At 36.0% G+C, this 24,402-nt stretch overlaps 2 protein-coding genes across 4 annotated transcripts; one reads left to right on the top strand and one right to left on the bottom strand.

Annotated features, from left to right (window-relative positions):
* Positions 1–1,007: 1,007 nt before the first annotated feature.
* LOC137951835 (protein STRUBBELIG-RECEPTOR FAMILY 8) lies at positions 1,008–10,310 on the top strand. Its single transcript, XM_068798775.1, has 16 exons — positions 1,008–1,340; positions 1,917–2,049; positions 2,218–2,289; positions 2,382–2,447; positions 2,533–2,604; positions 2,702–2,773; positions 4,338–4,409; positions 4,543–4,608; positions 4,681–4,746; positions 4,888–5,210; positions 5,559–5,809; positions 6,839–7,110; positions 8,929–9,064; positions 9,152–9,291; positions 9,388–9,544; positions 9,844–10,310. The coding sequence occupies exons 1-16, from the start codon at positions 1,157–1,159 to the stop codon at positions 9,994–9,996; spliced, it is 2,235 nt and encodes a 744-aa protein (XP_068654876.1). The 5' UTR covers positions 1,008–1,156; the 3' UTR covers positions 9,997–10,310.
* A 2,197-nt stretch (positions 10,311–12,507) lies between these two features.
* Positions 12,508–23,336, bottom strand: LOC137952034 (chromatin remodeling protein EBS-like). 3 transcript variants are annotated; one of them, XR_011112183.1, is made up of 6 exons: positions 22,940–23,335; positions 22,502–22,844; positions 22,344–22,412; positions 15,116–15,254; positions 13,150–13,207; positions 12,508–12,960 (listed from the first exon to the last, which is right to left on the bottom strand). XR_011112183.1 is itself a non-coding variant. In XM_068799092.1 (6 exons), the coding sequence occupies exons 1-5, from the start codon at positions 23,010–23,012 to the stop codon at positions 13,202–13,204; spliced, it is 630 nt and encodes a 209-aa protein (XP_068655193.1). In that variant the 5' UTR covers positions 23,013–23,336; the 3' UTR covers positions 12,508–12,960; positions 13,185–13,201. The 3 variants fall into 3 exon arrangements, 2 of the variants coding, with proteins under 2 accessions (XP_068655193.1, XP_068655192.1); XM_068799092.1 differs by having other exon boundaries at positions 13,185–13,207; positions 22,940–23,336; XM_068799091.1 differs by lacking the exon at positions 13,150–13,207 and having other exon boundaries at positions 22,940–23,334.
* Between the last annotated feature and the right edge of the window lie 1,066 nt (positions 23,337–24,402).

The following is a 24,402-nucleotide window of genomic DNA, read 5'->3' as shown; positions in this document are numbered from 1 at the left end:
TGAATTGAGTTCCACTTTCCTTCCCTTGGTATTTGTTCCCCTGTTTCATTTCCATTAGAAGACATAATAATTTATAAAGAGCATCAATTGGGTGTAGTAGTAACAATAATGAAACAAGATTGTTGTTTTAGGTAATTGGGTTGATTCATCATCCATTAGGTAAAGAGGGAAGAATCGATTCAAATGATGGGAGGTTCACATGGGCATGGGGCCATGCCAACAGACCAAATCCGAAGCTGTGCCTCCATATTGGCTTTGTTTAATAGGTTATAATTGGCAACGTTTTCAAGCGAAATCCCTCTCTGTCTTCGTCAAAGCATTATTATCAAAAAACAAAAAATAGAGGAAGGGGGTTGGTTTCTCACCATCCACTGCATTTCCTAAGGCAGCTCCTCATGGGAGATAAAAGCTTTTTTTTTTTTTTTCAGTTGGCAACAGGGGTAGCTCCGTATTTTCTTTGGTTCTGCATTTCCAGGCCTGACTCTTTGAGTTATGACGATTTTGAGCTTCAGTACCATCCGGCAGACTGACTGCTACAGACTACAGAGTACATACTCCCTCTTCTATTATCGACAAGGGAATGAATGGTCCTTGCCATTAGAAGAAGAGGGTATGGGAGGGGATTCCCCCTCTTCGGCAAGGGTAAGTAAGGGGCTCCTCTCTCACCCGCTGACTGGATCACATGGTTTGCCATTAACGAGCTCACCTGGCCAGGTCACTCAGATTTTATCTAATTTTTTGCGTTTTATAAAATCTTGTTCAACCAATCAACTCAATCAGTATTGGTTTTTCCCGTTGCATTGCATGGCATGGCATGAGATTCTAGCGGATGGGGCCAGGGGACAACACCTGGCATAACATTTAGATCGTCACTATCAGGGTATTTCAGTCTTTTCTAGAAAATCTGTCTCTTTAGTCCCTTTTCCGCTTCTCCCGGCATGTCGGTTCTCCTCTCTCTCGTGTTATTGACAGAGAAAGTGGGCCCCGCCTTTGGTCTCACACTCTACAGTGGTTTGTGGAGGTGGACCAAAATCAGAAGAGAAAATATGCTTGCCTGGACTCACCTGCTCTTCCTTCGTCAACACCTTCCCCCTTTTTACTCCTTTGCCGACAGGCCTTCACACTCCCCCTTCCCGACTTGCTCACTACTCCTTGCATGATCCCCTTATACCTCTCCTGGTTCCTGCGATTTCATGGCATAGCCGAAGAGTTTTTTCTTGCTTGTACCTTGATGGAAGGGAACGCTGAGTACGAGTTTCGCCGTTTATTACCTGCATTTATCTTGTCAGCTTTTTTACTGTTTCAATCACCTGTCGGTGCTGCTACAGATCAATCTGATGGTGAGGTCTCATTCGTATGACTCCTTTCTTTGTTTTTGTTTTTTTGCTTTGGGTTGTTTGATCCCTGATGGCTCATTTTTCTTTTCCTGATTTTGTTTTGTTGCGTGTTCATGCATATGTGGTGGATGGTTATCTTCTTGACCAGTTTCAAAATGCTTGAAAGAGTGGCGGATCAATGTTTAGGCAGATAGTTGGGAATTTGTTTTTTACGGTTAAAACTGGAATTTTTACACTAGGGGTCTGATTGTTTCATGAAAAGAGTCAGGACGTGAAAATGGATCTTTCATGAGATCTGCAAACCATCATTGACTTTTCCCGTTTCAGTGTACTCCTGTTGAACTTGTTAGTTTGTTTTGAGATTTTGGAGGACTCGTAATAAGGTTTTATTTATTTATTTATTATTATGAAAATAGTTTTAATCGTAAATAAGAAGGTCAGCGGGTTTCTTATTAATGCTAGCATAGTAAGATTCAATTTGAGTGTGTAACAGATGTCTTGTCGTCTGCAGTTCTAGTGGATTGAATAAGCTTTCTAATCTGTAGTAGCTGAGCATATATATTTATGTCTGGTTTTCAGTTCAAGCTTTAGGTGTCTTATACAGTTCGTTGAATTACCCTCAACAACTATCTGGATGGAAATCTAACGGAGGTGATCCCTGTGCGGAGTCATGGAAGGGCATCTCCTGTGCGGGCTCGTCCGTTATATCTATGTATGTGTACATCATTCGGGGCTTGTGTTTCTTTATACTATATTTAATCTGTTTGCTGATTATCCATTTGATAAAATGGTGCTTCCTTTTTTCCCCCTACACTGTATGGAGTTCAGAGAGAGATAGAGAGATGGCATGACTTGATAATTTTTTTTCTTTTTGCAACAGTCAGATTTCAGGACTTGGGCTCAGTGGAACCATGGGATATCTCCTGTCAAATCTCTTCTCTTTGAGAAAGCTGTGAGAAAATTATATTTTCTTTTTTTATAAATGATAATAACAATATAGCACTGTCTTTTCTGTCTGATTTATTTTCTGTTGTCCTTTCTTAGGGATTTCAGCAACAATGTAATACATGATTCCATCCCCTATCAATTGCCGCCGAATCTTACTTACCTGTAAAGTCATTTCCATTCATGTTATTCAGTTTTCTTATTCATCTTTCCACTTGTTGATGTCTAGCAGTCTATTTAACTGATACAGAAATCTCGCAAACAATAATCTCTCCGGCAATCTTCCCTACTCAATTTCGACTATGATTTCACTGAGTTACTTGTAAGTTCCATGCTCTGCACTGTGAATTAATTCACTTTGTTGGTTGAACCTCTGACAAGGCTGTAACGGTGCTCACAATTTGCAACCATAATTGCAGGAATACCAGCCACAATTCACTCGCGACATCAGTAGGAGACATTTTTGCTGATCATGGGGGCCTGTCTGTCTTGTAGGTTTTCTCAGCTCATGTCTCTAATTTTTGGGATCATTTGTTTTCCACTGAGTATTCAAAATATGTGTCCCATTGTGCACAGAAAACACTAGAGCCATTGCATTAGACTTGCTGGATCATGGTTACAAATGATGCAATCAAATCAACTTATTAATTATGGTCTCTTTTAGTTGTTCCCTCTAAGTGCTTTCTGTAGATATTGTTTGCATTGTCAGACACAAGCTCAGAGTACTCTGATTTTATACATTTGCTATGCTGTAGCCACAGGCATAATGGTGTTACTGTTCTTCACAAATAACTACTATAGGACATTACAATATTAGTTGTTTGTATTCTTGTGCTGTTAACAAACATCACTTCCATGGTATGTGAACATCAGGAGCCAATTTCTCGTGGAGAAAGAAATTTCTCTCCAAGCCTTAGCAAGCCAATCTATAAATTTCTCAAAGTTGGGTTCAGGTCCATTCCAAAATTATTCGGTGAAGGTTAACTACTATAGGACACTTCCTCAAGTAATAAACACAGGATTCTTGGCTCCTTGTGAGACTATTATTAATACTCCTCACGTATGGATCCTCTTTATAGCTCCTAGTTATGGACAATTTTGGGTATAGGCCTTATGTCTGAGCACCTGCTCTGATACAATGTTGGACAATTTTCTTTGTGTTAATCTCATGGTATTGTGCTTCTGGTGTTTCCTATTAGTTGGAAGAGAAGGCTTCTTAAGTTTGGCTAGTCATTTTGCATGGATCTGGAACCAATTTTAACATGCTAGAGGAGGATATCTGCCTTGTTAGACCAAATTTTTGACCAATTAATGTGTACCCTGTTGTGTTGTTCACGTCTCAGTCTGTTGTTCTGTTGGACTGGGGGTGAGTGTTAGTGCAATAATTCCACATGGCTTAATAGTAGGAAAAGTCAAGTGGTTATTAGTCCGGAAAAAAAAAAAAAAAAAAACTCATAGCTTTGGCTAGTTGTTTTAGGATGGACTTGGACCCAACTTTAACAAGAATGGAAGTAATAATCTCAACAATGTATACCTTACTTTTTAGATTTCTCAAATTGTCTCAGCAACCTCATTTACATCTCTCTTAACATGCAACGAAGTAGTTCTCTCGCATCACTTCATGTCAGAGTACTTAGTAGAAAACATTAGCAGTTTTAGCTGTTGAGAAGCTCATCTGATAAGCCTTTCGGTCTAGGTAACCTTTTCTATGTTTGTAATATACTTAGCAGCTGCAAATTTTTAATGAAATAAAAGAGTATATCTGCCAATTTAAAGGTAAAAATTTCTTTAGATTAACAATCTCAAGCTTCAAATCATGGAACTTATGAACTGGTATTTTTGGAAAAAGTAACGTAAATACTCATTTGAATGTAGTGGTGCATGCATCATCTACTCTAATGGCATTGGCTATATTCACTACGAACTTATCAATATTGCCTGGTGTCGAATCCATCAATTTTTTCAATAGATCAGACTTTACTCTAGAAAATACTTATTCTTTGTATTCTGGCACTTTATTTTTCCAGATATTTGATGTCTGTACACTCATGACAGGGATTTGTCTTTCAACAATTTTTCTGGAGATCTGCCAATATCATTTAGTTCTCTATCCAACCTTTCTACTCTGTGAGTTTACTGAAATATTATTTATTTTCTGAAATGAATAAAATACTATTATTTATTTATTTTTCTAGGAACACCTTTGCCTCAAATCTATTAAGATATGTAATGAGTTTTTTCATTGGAATTATCCGGACAGCTATCTGCAAAACAATCAGTTAACTGGTCCTGTAAACATTCTTGTTAACCTGCCTCTTACTAATCTGTAAGTTTTTCTTCTCAAACCAGTGTTTTCATTTTTTGGCATTGCTGTATTGTAACTTTAGTTTCAAAACAGAAACATCGGATACAACCATTTCTCTGGCTGGATTCCACGGGAGTTCAGTTTGATTACAAACCTCATGTAAGCAGTTGATGCACCCTTTCTTTCTTGTTCTTCTACTGTTTTTTCTTCTTCTTGTTCTTCTTCTTTGCTTCTGTTCTGTGTGCATGCATGCTCATCTGTATATATGTAAATATCTTAATTTGTATTATTATTACACAGAACTGTGGGAAACTCATTTGAAAATGGCCCTGCCCCTCCACCACCACCATATACCCGACCACCACCTGGTAGATCACGTAACTCTTCTGAAGCTCCTAGTACTCCTGGTGGCTCTGATAGGCATTCACCTTCTGATCAGGAAAGCAATCAAAAGGGCCTGACAGCTGGAACAATAGTTGGAATAGTAGTAGGCTCTGTTTTTGTGGCATTATGTGCAGCACTCATTCTTACTTTCTGTGTCTGGAGAAGTTGGAAAGCCAAAAAGGAGAAGCAAGCTAACACAGAAAACTCATTGGGCTCTCTTTCTGCTCCCACAAGCACAGGTAGTTAATGCTTTACTCTTAATATTCTTTTTATTCTAATGGGTTAACCTCTTTAATGTAGTTGTTATTTATTTTAATTTTTTTGAAAAGAAAATTCTAGCGCCGATATAGAAAGAAGTTTGTAACAGAATTGGTTATTAATCTCCTTTATTTTGTTTATTAATCATTTGGATAATCCTTTGAGTTTTTCCTTCTTATTTTAAATGCTAACCCAGGTTCCTGTTTGACCCTTTTCTGATTTCTATGTTAGTGCTAATTAGGTCTATATCATATCTTTGTGCTATCTTCTTCTTCTTCTTGCATTTCCATCTTGTTGTTTATCTTAATGTTGATTTATTTACATTTCAGTGGCAAACAAAGAGATACATGAGCAGAGGGTCAAAAATGTGAGTCCAATAAAGCCTCTTCCTGCTGAAAAGTTGATAAATGAGAGGCTGCATGTGAAAAATGGAAGTCTGAAGAGACCAAAAACCCCTATTACTGCAACTTTTTATACTGTTGCTTCTCTTCAGACAGCAACAAACAGCTTTAGTCAGGAATGCCTTATTGGTGAAGGTTCCCTTGGTCGCGTCTATAGAGCTGAGTTTCCCAATGGAAAGGTGAATTTTTTCTTTGAATTATTTTTTATTTTTTGATGCACTTACTGTTAAAAGATTGTAGACATGACATAATTTCCACTTAGGTTCCTTTGTCTTCTATGCAGTGCAACCAATGTTCAAGTACATTATCAACCGAACTGAGTATTTCTCCCAAATAAATGTCAAAATTCAAAAAAAATTTCCTCTCACTTGTTTTATCACTGTAGATTAGTTATTTGTGAGCTGAAAGTGGTATAAGCTGTTGTTCATGTTTATGCTTTAGTCTATTTCTTATGTCACTAAAATATTTGACGGAATGAGCTGTTGCAACTGCACATTATTGATTCTATCATGGCTGGCAAAATCAGAGTTTTCCTGTAAATTATCATGGCGAAAGATGTTGAATTGGGAAATCAAAGCAACTCTCGGATTGGGGGTGGAGCCTAAATCATATTATTGTTGAATTGGGCCAGTTCGATCCCAAAATGGTTAACTGTAGTTACAAGGTTTTTTCCCAACTAATAAGTTCAACATCTTCCAAGCCCATAATCGATGTAGAACTGATCACCCACTAGGTCATACTATAAATCTTGTTTGAGGTGGGTAAGTATATATATGGGTAACAGAGTGGGATGGGGCTTCTGTGCACCAACATTTCTATTATTATGATCAGCAAAACTGTGAAGAGGCAAATCTTTTTGAATTATATTTGCTTGATCGTCTGGAAACATGTGCATCTTATTCAAGTTTCTATTGGTAAGTATAGGAGGCCTGAGGTGTTTTTAGTTGATTTTAGGGAAGTTTTACCTATGTAAAGGCTATTGAAAAGGTTGAACTAATATTGAAATCTACAGTCAGCTTGCTGGAATTGAAGATAGGTACCATGATTGCATGGTAGGACTTTTTTTGCCGTATGTATGGATGAATCAAGAAGTGGTCTGGACCAACCTTTGAATCCTTCTTTTCTGGAGCTGCTGAAGAACTCTCTTCCATATGCATGCAACTGAAATAATTGATTTAACTACTGATGAAGTGATTTCCTCTTTGTAGATTCTGGCTGTTAAGAAGATAGACAGTGCAGCACTCTCTTTACAGGAGGAAGACAATTTTCTTGAAGCAGTCTCCAACATGTCAAGATTAAGGCATCCTAACATTATAACACTGCTAGGCTACTGTGCTGAGCATGGGCAGCGTCTTCTGGTCTATGAATATGTTGGAAATGGAACCCTGCATGATTTATTGCACTTTGCAGACAATGAAAGCAAGATGTTGCCGTGGAATGCACGTGTTAGGATCGCACTTGGTACTGCAAGGGCTCTAGAGTAATCTCTCTCTCTCTCTCTCTCTCTCTCTCTCTTAATACATAAGCATGCCTGCAAACTGAGCTAGGTGATGTGTGTCTCAGCCTAGTAACTGCTATAATAATTGAACCAAATTTGGAATCAGGTGAGGAATAGCATTGGCATAAGATGAGGTTATCTGCACTGTAGGTATAACTTGGTCATAATAATGGACTTGTTTTTACTTCATCAAGTGCTAATGAGTCATGTTTGGTACAGCCTAGTTGAGTATGTGTAAGAAGATAGCAAAATTTCTCCAGAGATTTGGATTACTAGCTAAATTTCCTTTACCATGCAACGCGTTACATATGATTAGGAGGCTTCTGAGGATTCGCAACTTGATCCTAGTTGACCTTTCTGGGGGAACACCATAGAAAGTGGCTTTTCTTGGGGAACAGCCATAGAAAGTTTTTATTTATATTTTTATACTCATAAATGAAGTATAATGTTAGGATGAGGAAGAGTCAAAGATATCTTCGACAGACATGAGCAAAACTCAGATAAAATACAAAAAAGCAAAAAGGACAATTTCAAAGGGTGTCTCCTTCAGCAGTATTCTTGTGGGATACCTCCTTACAAAGCATGTCACTTGCCAGCCAATGCCAAAATTGGTAGGTGTTATAATTTTGGGTTTATTTAGCTTTTGTTAACTTTCTAGAAAGTGTTTTCCTGTAGAAATTAGATTTCTACTGTATTAAGGTGGTGTACTATTTAGAGGGAAATGAAAAAAAGTTGAATGCTTTTTATTATGTTCAAGCTAGGGATCAATGATATATACTCCTAGTTTCAGGGGGAGAAAGAGCACTGGTGTTGATGAAATTAAGTGTAATAATTATCGAAAGTGCATAAGAATTGAATCCATATAGAAGTCAAAGTCACATAGCTATGACAAGCTATAGATTTTAAAGACCAATTTAGTGTATTTTTTTCTTATGCGTAGAGTGTGGAATGATGCGCAACATGTTATTTGACAAGCTGAACATATATGTTTCAGTTTAGAGGGAGTATTGAATTTTATAGTTTTGAGTTTATTTAGTTTTTCTTTTGTTTCTGGGGAGGTGTTTTTGTGTAGAAACTAGATTCCAAGGGTTTAAGGAGAGCAGGGATATTGTAAATTTAGCCATTGATAAAGCTATAAATGAGGGAGATGGGTTTCTAAACCTTAAATCTCTCCTTACACATCAATTTTGCAAATTTTAAAATGGTTCTTGCCATCAAGGAAGATTCACATTTGTAATAGTGATGAATGTGATCATATATCCGAAGATCTTTCTTTAGGTTATAGAAAAAAAGATCCCATTCCATTTCTTTTTATCTTCAGTTGAAAAATTGAGAATAACATTGAGCTTCTTTTATTTTGCCCTTCAATATCCTTTTCTTGAGCTAATTGAAGGGTACCTATGACCTACCCTGCCTTTTTACATAGAGCACATTCTTAGCATTTCATAGAGAAAGCACATTATTAGGAAAAGGCACCTTGTCAATTGTAGCATTGATTTTCTGAACAAATGGACTTATACATAATTTGACTAGGTCAAATAAAACCAGAATGCAGTGCAAGCTAGCATCATTTAATGTTGGGATTCATATGACAACATTAAGGTTTCCTAGAATTAGTTTTTAATAAGGATCACTAGAGGATGGCAAATCATGAGGATAAACAAAGATAAAAATGTGAACATTTAATGAAGTATGAAAACATGATTTCCCAAGTAGCTGTTTATCTAGTGATGCCATTGACAAGCTGACATGACCATTAAGCTAAAGATACGACTTGAATGGTGGCCTCTCTTTGTTCAGGTACCTGCATGAAGTGTGCTTGCCTTCTGTTGTACATAGAAACTTCAAGTCAGCTAACATTTTACTTGATGAAGAGCTTAACCCTCACCTCTCAGATTGTGGTTTAGCTGCATTAACACCCAGCACCGAGAGACAGGTAAATATTTAAACTGAAAAATTCAAATTTGGATATGATAAGATTACACAGCCTCAGTTTGTTACTTTGTTTTTATCTGGTTGACAGGTTTCAACTCAGATGGTTGGTTCTTTTGGTTATAGTGCACCCGAATTTGCAATGTCAGGAGTTTACACTGTCAAGAGCGATGTATACAGCTTTGGTGTGGTCATGTTAGAGCTGTTGACTGGTCGGAAGCCGTTGGATAGGTTTGTCTTATATAATTTACTTTCTTGTTATGTTAGTTTTTTATAGGTCTTTCTCTGTTTTTACTGATGATTATCTCTTTTTATGGATGATTTAAGTTCTAGGATAAGATCAGAACAGTCCCTTGTTAGATGGGCCACTCCTCAGCTTCATGACATTGATGCATTAGCAAAAATGGTTGATCCTGCTTTAAATGGCATGTATCCTGCAAAGTCTTTATCTCGTTTTGCTGACATCATTGCCCTGTGTGTTCAGGTATAATTTATGCAATCTCTCTTTTTCTTCTTCCAATTTGTTGATATACTCTTTTTATTCCTCCTTCCTGCATTTGTAAACATAAATAGTTCACTTTCTCGACTTCCTCTCCAAATATTTGAGAGCAGTTGAAAAAAAGTAGTGGGGACAGTTGAAAAAAAGAAAAAGTCGGATTTTCACCATAGACCTTATCAGACCACATAGTTTGGTAATTTTATAAATAGATCAGAACTTGAAATAGGGGCATTGTGAGTGCTCAAGATGACTGTTTTAATCTTGTTTATTAACGCTTTTTATAGCCGGAGCCAGAGTTTCGGCCCCCAATGTCTGAAGTAGTGCAAGCTTTGGTGAGGCTACTGCAAAGAGCTAGTGCAATGAAAAGGCGATCGAGTGATGAATCAGGGTTTGCATATAAGATTTCAGAAAGTGAGGCAGCTGATTTTTCCTTTTAACTATAAAAGTTGATAAAGATACTGCTCATACGACTTTTTCCAATTTTGTATAGAACCCATTACGGGAAGAAGAAAAAAATTGTCACAGGATGCAGTGAAGAAAAAACTCTATTAGAATCGGCTGAAAATCTAATGTTTTGATCTGCATTCCATTTTGGTGATGAGTCGGTATCTGATAATTGTAAGTCTACTTTTAAATGTTGCTTCATTGTATTTAGTCCTTAGTAATTCATGTTTAGCTGTATGTTTCAAAATTTGATATTGAAATATTATTCTTTTCTTTAATAATATATGTCTTGAAAGTTGAATGTATAATCTTATTTAATCTAAGTGCAGAATCACTTGATCTTAAAAAAAAAATTGTCAGATACAAGACTGAACAAACCAGTTAGGCAGGTACAGCCCAATGCTATATGAGCCTGAGTGGGCCTGCTACCATATACCTGATTAAAGTGGAAGAAGAGTACTTTTTTGTTTGTGAATTTGACACGGGGGTCGGTGATTAAAGTGGAAGAAGCAACAACCCACTCGTAAATATAGGCTTCTATTTAAGTGTTTTTTTTATTTTTATAAGAGTCATGTATGTATGTTTATCTTGATCTCTTGAGAGGATGGTCCAATAAGAAGGGAGTTTCAGAGAATGTTAATTCCATTGATGTTTGCACTAAAGTACCTTGATCAATTCTATTGCATGCCTTCTTCCACTAGGGGTGGTATGGGGTCATGTTTCATGGGGAGCCCATGACCACCTAAACGAACCTAAGAGGTTTAATTGTTTGGCTTTTCATAATGGATCTTTTAATTCCATGTCAAGAGTTCCCTAAGAGTGGAGTAACCATATGAAATGGTGATTGTGAACCACTATAAAAATCCTGATGTTGGGAATGTGTTTGGAAGAGTTTTGTTGAATTGCATTAAATCTTGGTAAACCTATTCCACACCCCTATAGGTTTATTTGAACATAGTTTTTTCATGGGGTCAAAGCCTTCCCCTTAGGTCTCAGCATGGATAAGATTTACAATTCTTCTTCTTTGGGCTCAACTCCATGTACATGTACTCCACCCATTTGTGCAAGTGGTATACACCTTTTCTTTCCAACCATTATTTGTAACGACTTTTCAAATTCTTTTTGTTACCTTTTTAGTCTGTGTCGACTCCAATAGTATTTTTGAGTCTTTTTGCTTCTTGAAGTGCCAATTATTGAATTTTAATTTCAGTTGTCTTCTCCTTATATATGTGCTCGACTTCTATGATACGGAGTGGACTTCTTTCTACAATTTTAGTTCAAAATCAACCTGTAACACACTCAATAGCAAAGTTATCAAATTTATGTTTGTTATCATCAAAATCTTGGTATGTAGAGGAATCTTTGAGCTTCTTTTTCCTCCTATGTAAGTCTAATAAAATTTGGAGGAGATTTACAAGAATAAATTGGTTGACCCTCAAAGAACATAATATCAATAGAAACCAAGGTTTCATAAAGAGAGTGAGCATAGCAAACATAACATTTCTAATTTTTTGAGTAACGAAAGAAAATACACTTCATCGCACATGAATCAAACTTATTGTTAGTGTTGAAGAGTAGATATGGAAGAGTTACATGACTCTCACAATAAGAAGTCTCATAGAGCCAGAATTAATATGGTGTAGTCTTACAAAAATCTTACAAAGGACTGTGAGATGAATCTTAGTTAAAAACGTTTTAGTTGTGTTCAGTTGTTCAATTTTTCTAAGACTTGTATTTTTGTATTTAACTTTGGGTGTAATTGGAATAAGTGTAAATTAATTATAATTAGATTCTATTTGTTTCTTCTATTATAAATTAGAGGCTCATTATATTCAAATTACATCATATTAGGAAAGTTTTTCATCTTTTCCAGAAATTTAACATGGTATCAAAGCGGGTTCTATGAATTGACTTAGTCAACCCACAATTTATGATCTTTTATCTCTAGTAATTTAGGTTCACATCCCATTTTTTTTTCTTTCTTGTCCCAATACTCGTTATTTTCTTAGTGTTAGCACCTCTATAATGAACTTTTCATATTGCAAATTATATATTGATGGAAAGGTCTTTGAGATTACTTTCTAATGCAAAAAAAAAAAAAATTTGCCAATATGAGTTTTCTCCAAAAAGAAATCGATATTTGAAATAACAAAAATCAAACTACAAAAGAGATTTGAATAACAAAAGAAAGCTTTAACTTTTAAGGAATTTTAATGCCAAGGAAAAATATATTTCAAAATATATTTCTATAAATCTAGTTTCTTACCTATTAAACCAACCAATTTTCAATCTATAAGTCTAAAGGAAAATATCAATATAAAAAAAATCAATGATTATGTTGGCCATAGAAGAAGGAAGAGTACTCGGTTAAGCCAGATTACAGATTCCAAAATCTAAATCTATACTCTCTTTTGATCATAACTTCCAACTTCCAATGATTCTAAATTAGGTACAATAAAAATAGTGGCATCCTTTTTGGAATCTGGTTTTGCTTTTCAGTGACATGAAAAAAGCAAAAATTGTCTGTTAATCAATTACGATCTAATATACATTCAAAAGACAAAGCAATTATGATCTAATATCATGCTAAGGAGGGATCTGTGCAGAGTAGGAGCACAGGTAATGAACCGAAGCATGATACTACAGACCTCTCCACCTATTTTTTTTTTTCAAGTACAATATACACATGAAACAACTACGTCGAAATTGACCTCCAGCTGAACCCAGATGAGGACTACAACACGTGGACCTACAGAATATTTATAATATATCAAAAGTTGGGCTACATAAATTAGAACGCTCAAGTTTGTGCAAGTTGACAGACTTTTGTTCTCTGCACTGTACAATTCCCACATAACCAACACAAGAAGAGCAGCCTATTGTTCAAGACAATGCAAACCTCCTTGACTCCAGACCGCTTCCCATGCTGGTCATCTCTTTCGCCGTTTTGGCTCCACCTGGGAGTAATACAGTATAGAAGACATCATGAAAAATCTACAACCGTTAAATCTATGGACAAATTTATCTTTTGAAACATGTACTGGCCCTAAAAGATTGTTGTCCCCCTCCAATATGTTAACGGGAAAATATGAGCATTAATTAAAAGATCCAGTACCGCAGTGTATATACAGAAGTTAGAAAGAGACCCTTCAAATATCGTGAAATTTTTCATATGGCTTACCACTAGCATCAGCACCATCAACCCTGTCAATAAAATTAGGGAACTATTAATGGGATTGGACCAGTCAGTCACCTAATCTGACAACACATCTTAGTGCCAATGTTTCGTTTTTTTTTCAATGGCAGGTGATAATATTTTTTGGAAAACAACAAAGGTTTGCACACATGAATGCTTTAGCTTTATTTCTTCTTTTATTTCTCCTTTAATGTTTTTTTTTTTTTCTAGTTCCTATGACTCAACCTTGCAATACAACAAGAGATGCAGAACCAAGATTCAGTATAAATAGACAACCCAGAAATACATTAATCAGTGCAAAATAGAAAACAAATACTGGAGCTTCTTAGTCAGACAGAAGTACAGGGATTTCCAGTAAAACTTGATGCATGGTTGAAAGACTCATATTAAGATACTAATATAATTCACACAGATTCACAAATACCCAAAGATATGTGAAAAAATCTATCGACTTCTAGCAGAAAACTCAAATGAATTTAGTGATAAATGTTATAAAGAAAGCTGGTTCTTACAAGGTACCCAACCAATATGTCAAAAGGTCCAAAATAAACGCGACTTGAAAAGTTAAACCCGCCAAAGCTTTCTCCATATTAGGCTGACCAAACCCAATACTCATACCCAAGGTTGGGCTCCACAAGCAAAAAACACTCCACTAAACATTCACTCCAATGTCTGCACAATTTACTTTATGACATTTTTTACTCTGGAGCAAGTAGTTCTTTTTGCCTTTCATATGACTTCCATTACTAGTTCAACAAAAAGACTTTCATTCCAGCACCAAGTAGCCACTCCATGAATCAGCCCTTCAGAAATTCAAATATAAGACATTGTGCATAATCTGATACCGAATGTTAGATACCTAATCAGAACATCAAATGCTCCAAAGCCTATAAAGTGCAAAATATTAGACCCTTGCAATCCATCCACACTAGGCTAGTCTAACTTGATGTCTATACCCAAAGTTCCACCATATCACACATAACAAGTCATCCTAAAATAACTGGACAAAGTAAGGAGGTTGACTTCCCAACTTTAGCATCTAATATCTTATAGACCTACTACAGGATTAGAAAATCTACCCATGAGACCTCTCTCATGTTTAGGTGCAGTTGAACAAACGAACAGGCCAAAATGGTGACACATATGACCACAGCCACCCCACTTTCCTTAAAAACCATTCAGGGAGGGTTTCCAATAATCTTGATTAGCCAGAAAACCAACATTTCAGCTCTCTGCGAGCACAAAACCATGTTTTTGTGCTTTTCTATAGTTTGCTAACATAAACAAGAGAAAATAAATAAATTTAAAATAATTAAGCTATTAATAAACTATACCATAAAGAACTACAATATTTCCAAATAATCAAGGCATACACATCATAATGGGTACAATTTTCACCACATGTCAACCACCTATCCATGCCAATCCATTGAAACATATTTTCCATTATCCATGTCCCCGCATTACCCCAATGGTCAACACCTAAATAACCATTTTATGCACTATATGGCAAACAATTTAAGAGAACTCCACTGTTATCTCATAATAAAACAGATCTCATAGCAAGAGTCACCTTAACTATGAACTTACAACGGGCCTGCCATTGAAAGCTGATAGAGAATGCACATTGCAAATGAGAGAAAAGGGGAAATAAGCACTTTGGACTGTTTGGTTTGAGAAAGAAAAAAACGAGAAAAGAAATGAAATGAATTGAACTGAGGTTTTTTTCACCTTATTCAGTACTAGAGAGGATGGGAGGAGAAAATGGAAGAGAACATAGTCTCTTGTTTGAATAATATAGAAAGTGAAAAACAACTAAGCACGAGAGAGTGGGTTTCTCTCCCATTTTCTTTTGTTCTCTTTCCCATTTCCATACACCCAAAAAAACATTATGTACAAGTAATTGGAATCCTCACCTTTGGTTCTGTCATTGGTGACACGGGAAAGTTGTTAAGAGATCTTTTGGCATCATCTTCAGAGGAACATTCAGAGCAGAGAAAGTGATCTAACTTTTTGGCTTGCTCGATGGTCATACCCATACAAGAAGGATGGAACCTGTAAAGGTAGATAGATAATGGTGTATAACACATGTTATAGTAAGGAAGTAAATCAAATATGTGTGGAACAAAGACTAAAGAAAAGAGAAAAATGCTACAAGATTCACGAAAAAAAAAAAGGTATAATGGCAGAATTTTATCAGAAAAACATAGAGATGTATCAAAGATGCTAGGCATCAAGTAGCCAAATTTTACAAAAAACTTAACATAATTACAGCAAAGCAAATAGAAGTCTCTTGCAGCTTCCAATCCAACCAGAAGAAAAAAACTCTTCAATCAATAAAGGAGAAGCTGAAGCAACTGAAAAGCAGTCTATGATTCATATTTTTGACCCAACAACAACAATGACTTATTGCAAACAAGGGCAATACAACCTATTGAATCAGCATAGTTCCTGCCCTCCAACCCACAACCACAACACACACAAATATACACAACAAAATAATAAAATAAAAATAAAAAATGAATCAAGTTCCAAAATTTTGCATAGTGATAAAATTTCAAACAACTCTCCATGTGAAGAGTGGAAAGATATACATAATGAAAATTTAAGAAGTGTTGGAAGATAAGCTCAAGCCCACATGACCAAAGTAGGCCCACATATCTAAGATTATTATAAGATGGGTCACACGACCAAGGAAGGCCCACAAGATGGGCCCAAGCCCATAAGAAGTAGGACCCACCATGATTACAATGAGCTGGCGTCCTTATCACATAAGTTGGAAGATCAAGAAGGACTCACAAAAGTATCTTTATCTTATGGTCATGTCCAAGAAAAGTTTTAGTTTGATTTATATTTGTCTTTTATCTATATTGAGTTATTTATTTATGCTAGGACTTATCTTTAAGTGTTAGAGTTTGGGTGTAATTGGGACAAGGGTAGTTTTATTGTAATTGGACTCTACTACCTTCTTCTATTATAAATAGAGGTTCATGTACTCTAATTACAATAAGTTATTGATGTCAATGAAGTATTTCAAAGCAGGTTCAGTGAGTTGACTTGGTCAACTCACGGAGGTAATGTGATCCTTTTCTCTAAACCCTAAACCCTAAGTCTAGCTTCGTAGTTATTTTTTTGGGTCCCTATACCCGTAGTTTTCTTTATGTTTTTTACCTCTATACGGAGTTTTTCATATAGCAAATTATATATTGACGGAAAGATATTTGAGTTTACTTTCCAAAGAAAAACAATTTGTTCCAATCAGAGTTATATACAGAGAGATGTCGATATTTGAATGAGCGAAGGTTAGATTGAAAAAAGGTTCGAGCAGCAGCAACAATCTTCAGATTCTGAGGTCATTTTTGCTATTAAGAACTAGACTTTATATGGATAAATATATATATCAAATGCTTTCTGTAAGTCTATTCTTTTACATATTCAACCAATTTTTTATCTGAGTTATCTACAAAGAGAAATCAATATTTAAAGCAGCAAAGATCAGATTGAAAAAGAGGTTCGAGCGGCAACAAAAAACCTCAACTTCCGAGGTATTTTATGCTATCAAGAAAGAGACTTTATATGGAGAATTATATATCAAAAGAAAGATACGTAAGTCTATTTTCTTACTTATTCAACCAATTCTCAATATGATTTGTTTATAAGGAGATATTGTTCTTGGAAGAATCAATGGTCAGATAACAGAGACCAAAATATAACAGTACTTACTTCGGCCAGATGACAGAGACCAAAATATATCAGATTATTTATCTTCTAAAAATTATATTTTATGAAGTTAAGTTATACTTGGATGAAAGGTATTTAAGTCTACTTTCAGAAGGAGAAAATTTCATGTCAATTTGATCTATATTTAAAGAAATATTCGCATTGGAAGAATCAAAGGTAATGCTGGAAGAATTTATGCCCATTGTTTTGAGTCACTTTTTGAGTTGATATATCAGGAAAATATCTCACTTCTCCCTGGTTTGAGGGCTTATTTATACATCTCTGTTATTTGAGCTTATTTCTACATCTATGATATTTGGTTCAAGCTGGGACCACTGCCATTACCTCCCAGCTTGAGGGGGAGAAGTAGAAGAAGCACAAGAAAGAGGTATTTTATTTCATATGTTATGAATAAGTTTATGTGACCAAAATATTCAAAAAAGGGGAAACACAAAAGATGAAACTTGTGCATCTAAGAAGAAATTTTTATATCGGATTATTTCATGGGTTCTTTTACATAGCCTATTATTTGGTTTGTGTTAAATGTGTTGGAAGATGGTCTTGTTATATTTAGTTGTTGCTATTATGTCTCTTTGGGGACATTATTATTGAAGAAGAGGTGGCCTCAAATCATCATTTATTTTACCCCGTAAAAAAATATCACTGTTGGGAAACCATGACGGAGGATACCCTATCAAAAAATATCACGGTTGGGAAACTTCAGAGCAATGCCGATAGAAGACGGAGTGTGCCCTACATCCAGCATTAGGACTGGAGTATGGAGAATGGCTTACCGGCTAGGAGTGATTTTTACTCTCACTTATATTATGCCAGCAGGGCCTCGTGGAAGGACACAACAGCGTGAGGGAGAATGTTGGAAGATGAAGGCATATTGGAAGATGTGCCATTTTATACATCATTTGCAGCAAGTTGGGAGTTCATATTGTTCTCTCACCCCCAGCTTGAGGGGGAGTGTTGGAAGATAAGCTCAAGCCCGCACGACCAAGGAAGGCCCACATATCTAAGATTATTATAAGATGGGCCACACAACCAAGGAAGGCCCACAAGATAGGCCCAAGCCCATAAGAAATAGGACCCACCATGATTACCACGAACTGGCATCCTTATCACATAAGTTGAAAGATCAAGAAGGACTCACAAAAGTATTTTTATCTTAAGGTCACGTCCAAGAAGAGTTATAATTTGAGTTATGTTTGTCTTTTATCTATATTGAGTTATTTAATTATGCTAGGACTTATCTTTAAGTGTTAGAGTTTGGGTGTAATTGGGACAAGGGTAGTTTTATTGTAATTGGACTCTACTACCTTCCTCTATTATAAATAGAGGTTCATGTACTCTGATTACAATAAGTTATTGATGTCAATAAAATATTTCACTTTTCCATAAGTTCAACAAGAAATTAAATATATTTTCTTTTAAATACTATTCATACGTTTCATACATTTAAAAGAACAATTTGCAGTTAAGCAAGAGGCACATAAACAAAATTGGCCTTTTGACACTTTGCCGACCTGGCATAAAGATGTATCCAACAATATCCTGAATAAACCATCTCGTAGGCACCTAAACATAAATCCCTCATTTCCAATTGCAACCATAAAGTCTAAACAATGATATTATGAAAAAACAAAAAAAAGGTCCAACCAAAGAGTCTTTCCCATATAATAGTATAATTGTGGACTTTAGCTACACAGTTTTTTTTTTAAGATTTGTTAATCTTCATAAAGGAAAATTTCTATTTGTACTAACTTGCCCCTCACATCTACCTATCTTTTTACTATCTCCTGGAACCAATGTTTGTCTCTTTTTACTATCCCATGGAACAAATGTTTGTCTGCTCAAACAGATTCCTCAGTTTATAGAGGTCACAAATTCAACGGCACTTCCCTTTTTTCATCTATATAGCCCAATGGTCCTATTAAATGTTAATACTTTTAGATTTGCGTTGAAGTCATCTATTTGCAAAAACAATGAAAATTTTGAAAGAATGCCTTATTTGTTCATCTCATGCTTTACATTAGATCTAATCTGAATAAAAATCTCACTTCCAACAAACTTTTTTTTTTTGAATGACGAGAACTTCCAACAAACTTTTAGTTTATGGTTTATAACTCTACAAAATAAAATAAAATGAAATAAAATAAACTTGTTGTCTATAAGATTAAGATAAATCAGTTCATGCTCCATTTTCTAAAATTTACAATATTTATTTAGTTTAAAAATTGAAGTCCATTTTAACAGTGTCTTAGAGAATTTTAAGATATTAGAAGAATTCAAAGTTTTTTTTTCTTATTCTTCTTAGCCCTTTTTCACAAAATTTCTTTAAGGCCTACTACAAAAATTCCATTCCTAAGACTCATGCTATGAGGCTACAAAACAAAATCAACTGGTCTTTACCCATGAATTTGATTTTGCATCAAGAGAAGAATTCCAAGCTGGATGCATTCATCAGAGAATTAGGAGATCCAGGCTGAGCTACAGGACTGTTCAATGAGAGAATTCATGAAAATTCTAGTCTGAGTATCACTGAGACAGTAACCTACTTCTCCCCATCCACAGCTATGCAAGCAGTACATTATCTCTTTGCTTTGAGTGATCTTTACATGACAGAAAATCACAACATGCATTTCTCCAGACTTGCAGTGACATTACATTTGTCTAATGAATCAAGCACCTATAGAACTACCTAACAATTAAAACGTTCAACTGAAATTATTAGATAGAGCCTACAACTCTTTTTAAGTCATCATAGAAAAGTCTTTCACATTTTGAGACTTTGGAGAAGGACCTTCCCATACTAATCAAGAATTCTTTAATGGGGATGTGAAACTTGTTTTTGGAAAATCCATTTCAGACATGTAAACATAACTTTCTCTAAATCTTCTGGGAAGCCAATCAAACCCTTCAAGGAAACATTTCAGAGAGTTCTCAAATTTTTATTTTTATTTTAAGACAATACTTCTGAAACTTCTCAGGAAGCATAGGAAGTTTATTTACAGATTCAAAAAATTATATATCTTACATTTCCCTTAAAAGAAGAGATCAAAATGAAAAATCAAACTGTTTGGTTTAAATAAACAAAAGTATAATTAGTTTTTAACATCAGAAATCGTTATCAATAAGAATTTACTATCAAATAATTTCTCTAAATTGTTTTTTGAAAAGAAATTACTTTAAATAATATGTCATAGAAGCAAATACATGTTTCTTATCAGATTCATGTCCGTTTCTTTTAAGCTCTAATCATTTTTTTCTCATTTCCTGAATGTTTAATAAAAGTTACTCAACTGTTTTTTATCTATTTCTCAACTGTTTCCTATAAGCGTGTACCTTCCATTTGCTTAAAAGGAATCAAATACAAACTCACAGCTGCAGTTTCATATCTCAAAAAGGCAATCTGCACAGTCAAAAGTTCTGACTGTTTTCTCTTTCCTGTCATCCAGTTTATTCACTGATCAATCAACTTGAGCATAGCCCATTATCATAATTCCCTTCCATGGAACTCTTTGCCTCCATGATCCATTTCACGAGAACATTAGCTCCTGCAAAACCCAGAGAACCAAAGGTCTTGGAGCAAACACCATAATTAGCCAACACTTGTGTAAGACCTGCACACCAATGCGATCATTTGAGCTCACTACATAACCCTTTCTCATCTTCACGACCAACCTAATGTCAAATTCCTCCTCAGCAAAGTAAACTCAGTTTACCTTATTAAATAAAGGAGCACAACTAGTATATTTCCCAAGCTGTAAGAGATAAGTTTATGATCATAGTCGAAGCCACTAAGTATGATGCTTCCCATAAGGTACAACATCACAAATTAAAAAGGCAAGGAAGCTAAAGAGTTGAATATATAAGTTGAACACTAAGCTTTTAGTTTTTTTTTTTTTTTTTGGATGGTAAGTACACTCTCACACACTCTTACTCCTCGATGAGACTTGAACTCAGGACCTCACACTAAAAACCCCCCATGACACCACTGAGCCACAGAGAAACATTTTCTGCCATGACACAGAAATATTAATTTGGAGATCATCTTCTAGCTCCAACCATACATGTTAAAATACTTGACAAAAAAAAAATGAAATTTTGGTATACTTAGATCCGAATCAGAATAAGAGAACTTCTTAAAATATAGTAACCGGAAAAAGAATTAGCTTCAGTCTACAGACTGTTGAATAACAACTTCCCCTTGGTACTGACAACCATCTGGTTACTACTACCAATGGTTTTAAACAGTCATCTTCTATTTGAAGAAAGAGGATACTTTACCAGACATCAAGTCATGTCTGGTAATTTTGCTTACTTGCTAAATTAAGTGATGTTATCCAACTGTCTAAAAGTCCTACATTTCAATTTTTCCTGGCATTATTGTTCGTTTTTTAAATTCAAAACATTTGAAACTTGGCATATCTTAAATAAATATATAATATTTCCTTTGATTGCACAACATCTTTTATGAAACTTAATCATGGGGATGTTCATTACAACAAAAATTTTTCTAAGCTGTTAATCAAGTGTTGAATACAATACAGTTCACCACATAAGCATTTTATGTAGGTCAATGAGGTAGGATATGTATGCAAAATTGTATACTCTAATGCTTAGATCTAAACTTGGTAGAACTCAAAAGAAAGTAGACGATCATTTTCTTCAATTCCTATGCAATCAGGGAGCAATGTATACGGTACAGAAATGGCTTACTGGCATCAATACACAACCAAAAACATTAAAAGACAAAAGAGCATCAATAAGTCTACTTCAAAGCAATATTCCCAAGTTCAAAACAGAGATAAAAACATTTCAGCGTAAAGGAACAAGAGAAGAGGTAAATACTACTTCAGTAATCAAAAGAATAAGAGTATCATTACAATCAATTTTAAGTAAAACTGCTGTCCTACTTTAAATAGATCTCCTGCTGTATTAACCCACTAAAACTCACATATTCAAATCATAAGCTAATCCATAAGAAGTCCACCTACTCTAAATAAGTGTCATTTTTAAATCAACACCCAGAGCATATGAAGTTGCTCGAGTAAGTAACTAATACCACAAAGAAACTAAGTTTAGTCCGTAAGTATTGAGGGAACATTGTGCTTCTTCAATTTGATGCCAAGGTTTTGCATTTTATCAAAAGGATTGAAAAACTCAAGAATGCAACATGAAATAAATGAAACAGATAAACAAGACTGGTATTGCTGAAAAAAAAAAAAAAAATCTTCTTAGGTTATGCCTTAAGATACATTATACCATGAAAGAAAGAAACCCAGGGAAGTGGAAACGCATAAAAAAAGTATTCAATAAGAAAATGATCAGAGCACTTTATGGAGGACATAAAAAGCACCACACCGTTACTAGAAACAACAGGGGATAGAAGGAAAGTTCCCAAAAAATTCTTACCAGTCCTTGCACCCTTCGCACTGAACCATGAGGTCGTCTGGATTATAGGGCATCTCACATTTGCAATATCTTCAAACACGATAAAAAGAAAAAAAAAATCAATGATTAGTAAACAAAAACACAACTCAACCAGAGCTAAAACCAGCTAGCATACTCACACAGCGACACGGTCCGGCGTGAAACCCCCAGTAGCCGCCTTGTACTCGAACCGGCAAAAGTAGTCCTCGGCGCCAACATTCTCCAGCTTAGTATAGTTCTTGAAGGAGTGTACAATGCACTTACCCTCTATCGTATGCGCACTCTGCACATCGTAATGGTCGGAGAGGAAGAGCTCCTTGGCGCCGTGAAACTGCCTCCTCCCCCCGATTGACTCTTCGGGGCGGTAGTACCACCTCACCTTAACCTTCACATTGTTACGGTTATCCGCCTCAATTTTCTCCACTCTTGCCACGTACGGCGGCTTATCCAAGTCGGATGGCCTCATCAACACACAGTCGCCCGCTGCACCCATCAACACCGCCATAGACAGCTCATTTCTAGAAAGAGAAAGAAAAAATAAACATCAAAATGACAAAAGCGATTAGATTAATATTTACCTCTAACGACCTTGTTAGTCCCTTTGATGGTGTAGGAATCCAAATCCCTTTTGCCGGGCTTTGTCTTCGCCATTCTCAACCAGCAGCCTTTTTTTCCTTTAGCTTCTTCTATAATGCCTAATGCCAGATGACAAAGAAGAAAATCCCAGCGATATAACCGGCAATATCGCGCTCCCTGAGAGCTAGAGGGAGGGTTCCGGAGTTTGAAACTTTCAAACCCCAGAGCGAGGAAGAAACCCTAGTTTTCTCTCTCTAAAATTGCCCTTTTTTCACTCTCTCTCTCTAAATTGCTTAATTCTGCAGACACGAGTGCAACGAGAGACGGAGACGGGGGAAGCTAGTTCTCGCTTCTCGCGTCGGGAGGGTTATGATGCATGATCGAGTACATCGACGGAGCACGCACCAAACATTTTACATGATGATGCATCGTCGACTGCAAGCGTTGAGTTCACAATCCCTCGGATAGCGACATGCATGTATGACATCAGTGAAACGCATCCATGTATGTGCATGTGATAGACTTACATGGATGCGATATTCAACTGATCGTGCACTCACAGTCACAGACAGTAACATTTCAGGTCAATTACGACGAATGCAACTATTGTTTGAATGTAAAGGCATTTTTGCCGGACTCTTTGTGGGACCCACCGAGCAGGGGGGGGGGGGGGGGCGAGGCTAATGGTTATTTGAAGCTCAAGGTAGAAAAAGGGGGGAAATGAAAATTATTTATTTATTTAAAAATAAAAAAAGGGTATTTATACATTTAACCGTTAGCTGTTTCAGAGCATCAAACGAGTCGGGGGGGTACAACAGATAGCGACCAGACAAGGTTAGGCTGTCGATCCCCCCCAATACAATTTGTCTCGATATATGCATACTTTCACATAAAATTGGACGTGGGTATTGAGAAAACTTTGTAAGAATTTGCTTCAATCTCTCAATTTGTGTTTCTTATTAAGCTTGTTTTGTTTTCATTGTTATGTAGGTTGAGCTTGAGAGCCATATTTTAGTGCAGCCAAACTTCGCTTAGAATAACAATATTTTGGTCTTGGACAATAGTGGATGGTTGTGCCGAGTAGGAGGGAGGGTGGGTAATACTCACGCAATGCATGAGAGTGAGGGTTTGGTCGTTGCTACGAGTGAAATTTGGAGTTGCTTGGTGGAAGAAATAGGGTGGGAATCGCCATGGACGTGGGTGGCTGAATGAGTTGCTTGGTGGTGCATGGTGTGGGGAATTGTTTTATGGTTGTAGCAGTGGGGGTGGAGAGGATTTTGTTTGCTTATGAGAGGGAGTAACTGAGATGGATGGAAAATATGACAGAGTTGGGTGAGTTGTACGTGAATAGGATAATGGTGATTCATATGAATTGGGATGAGGAGGAAAATAGTAATGGTTATTTTCTTGGGATGTAGTTTGAATGATCAGATTCATGTTATTGGTTTAGAAGTGGGCTGAATTG

Source organism: Aristolochia californica, unplaced genomic scaffold, assembly GCF_029961685.1.
Source record: "Aristolochia californica isolate CCGP_79_NKW_82.1479 unplaced genomic scaffold, dmAriCali1.0.hap1 SCAF_15, whole genome shotgun sequence".
Taxonomy (NCBI): domain Eukaryota; kingdom Viridiplantae; phylum Streptophyta; class Magnoliopsida; order Piperales; family Aristolochiaceae; genus Aristolochia; species Aristolochia californica.
Note: the sequence above shows the minus strand (reverse complement) of the source record. Positions and strands in the feature narration are given on the sequence as shown.

Coding starts and splice junctions, on each gene's coding strand:
- LOC137952034 (XM_068799091.1), bottom strand. CDS start 23,012: ATGGCGAAGACAAAGCCCGGCAAAAGGGATTTGGATTCCTACACCATC. Junction 22,845..22,939: donor GACTAACAAGGTCGTTAGAG/GTAAATATTAAT, acceptor TGATGGGTGCAG/CGGGCGACTGTGTGTTGATG. Junction 15,255..22,343: donor TGCGAAGGGTGCAAGGACTG/GTAAGAATTTTT, acceptor CTACCTTTACAG/GTTCCATCCTTCTTGTATGG.
- LOC137951835 (XM_068798775.1), top strand. CDS start 1,157: ATGATCCCCTTATACCTCTCCTGGTTCCTGCGATTTCATGGCATAGCC. Junction 4,609..4,680: donor AACCTGCCTCTTACTAATCT/GTAAGTTTTTCT, acceptor GTTTCAAAACAG/AAACATCGGATACAACCATT. Junction 5,810..6,838: donor CTGAGTTTCCCAATGGAAAG/GTGAATTTTTTC, acceptor TCCTCTTTGTAG/ATTCTGGCTGTTAAGAAGAT.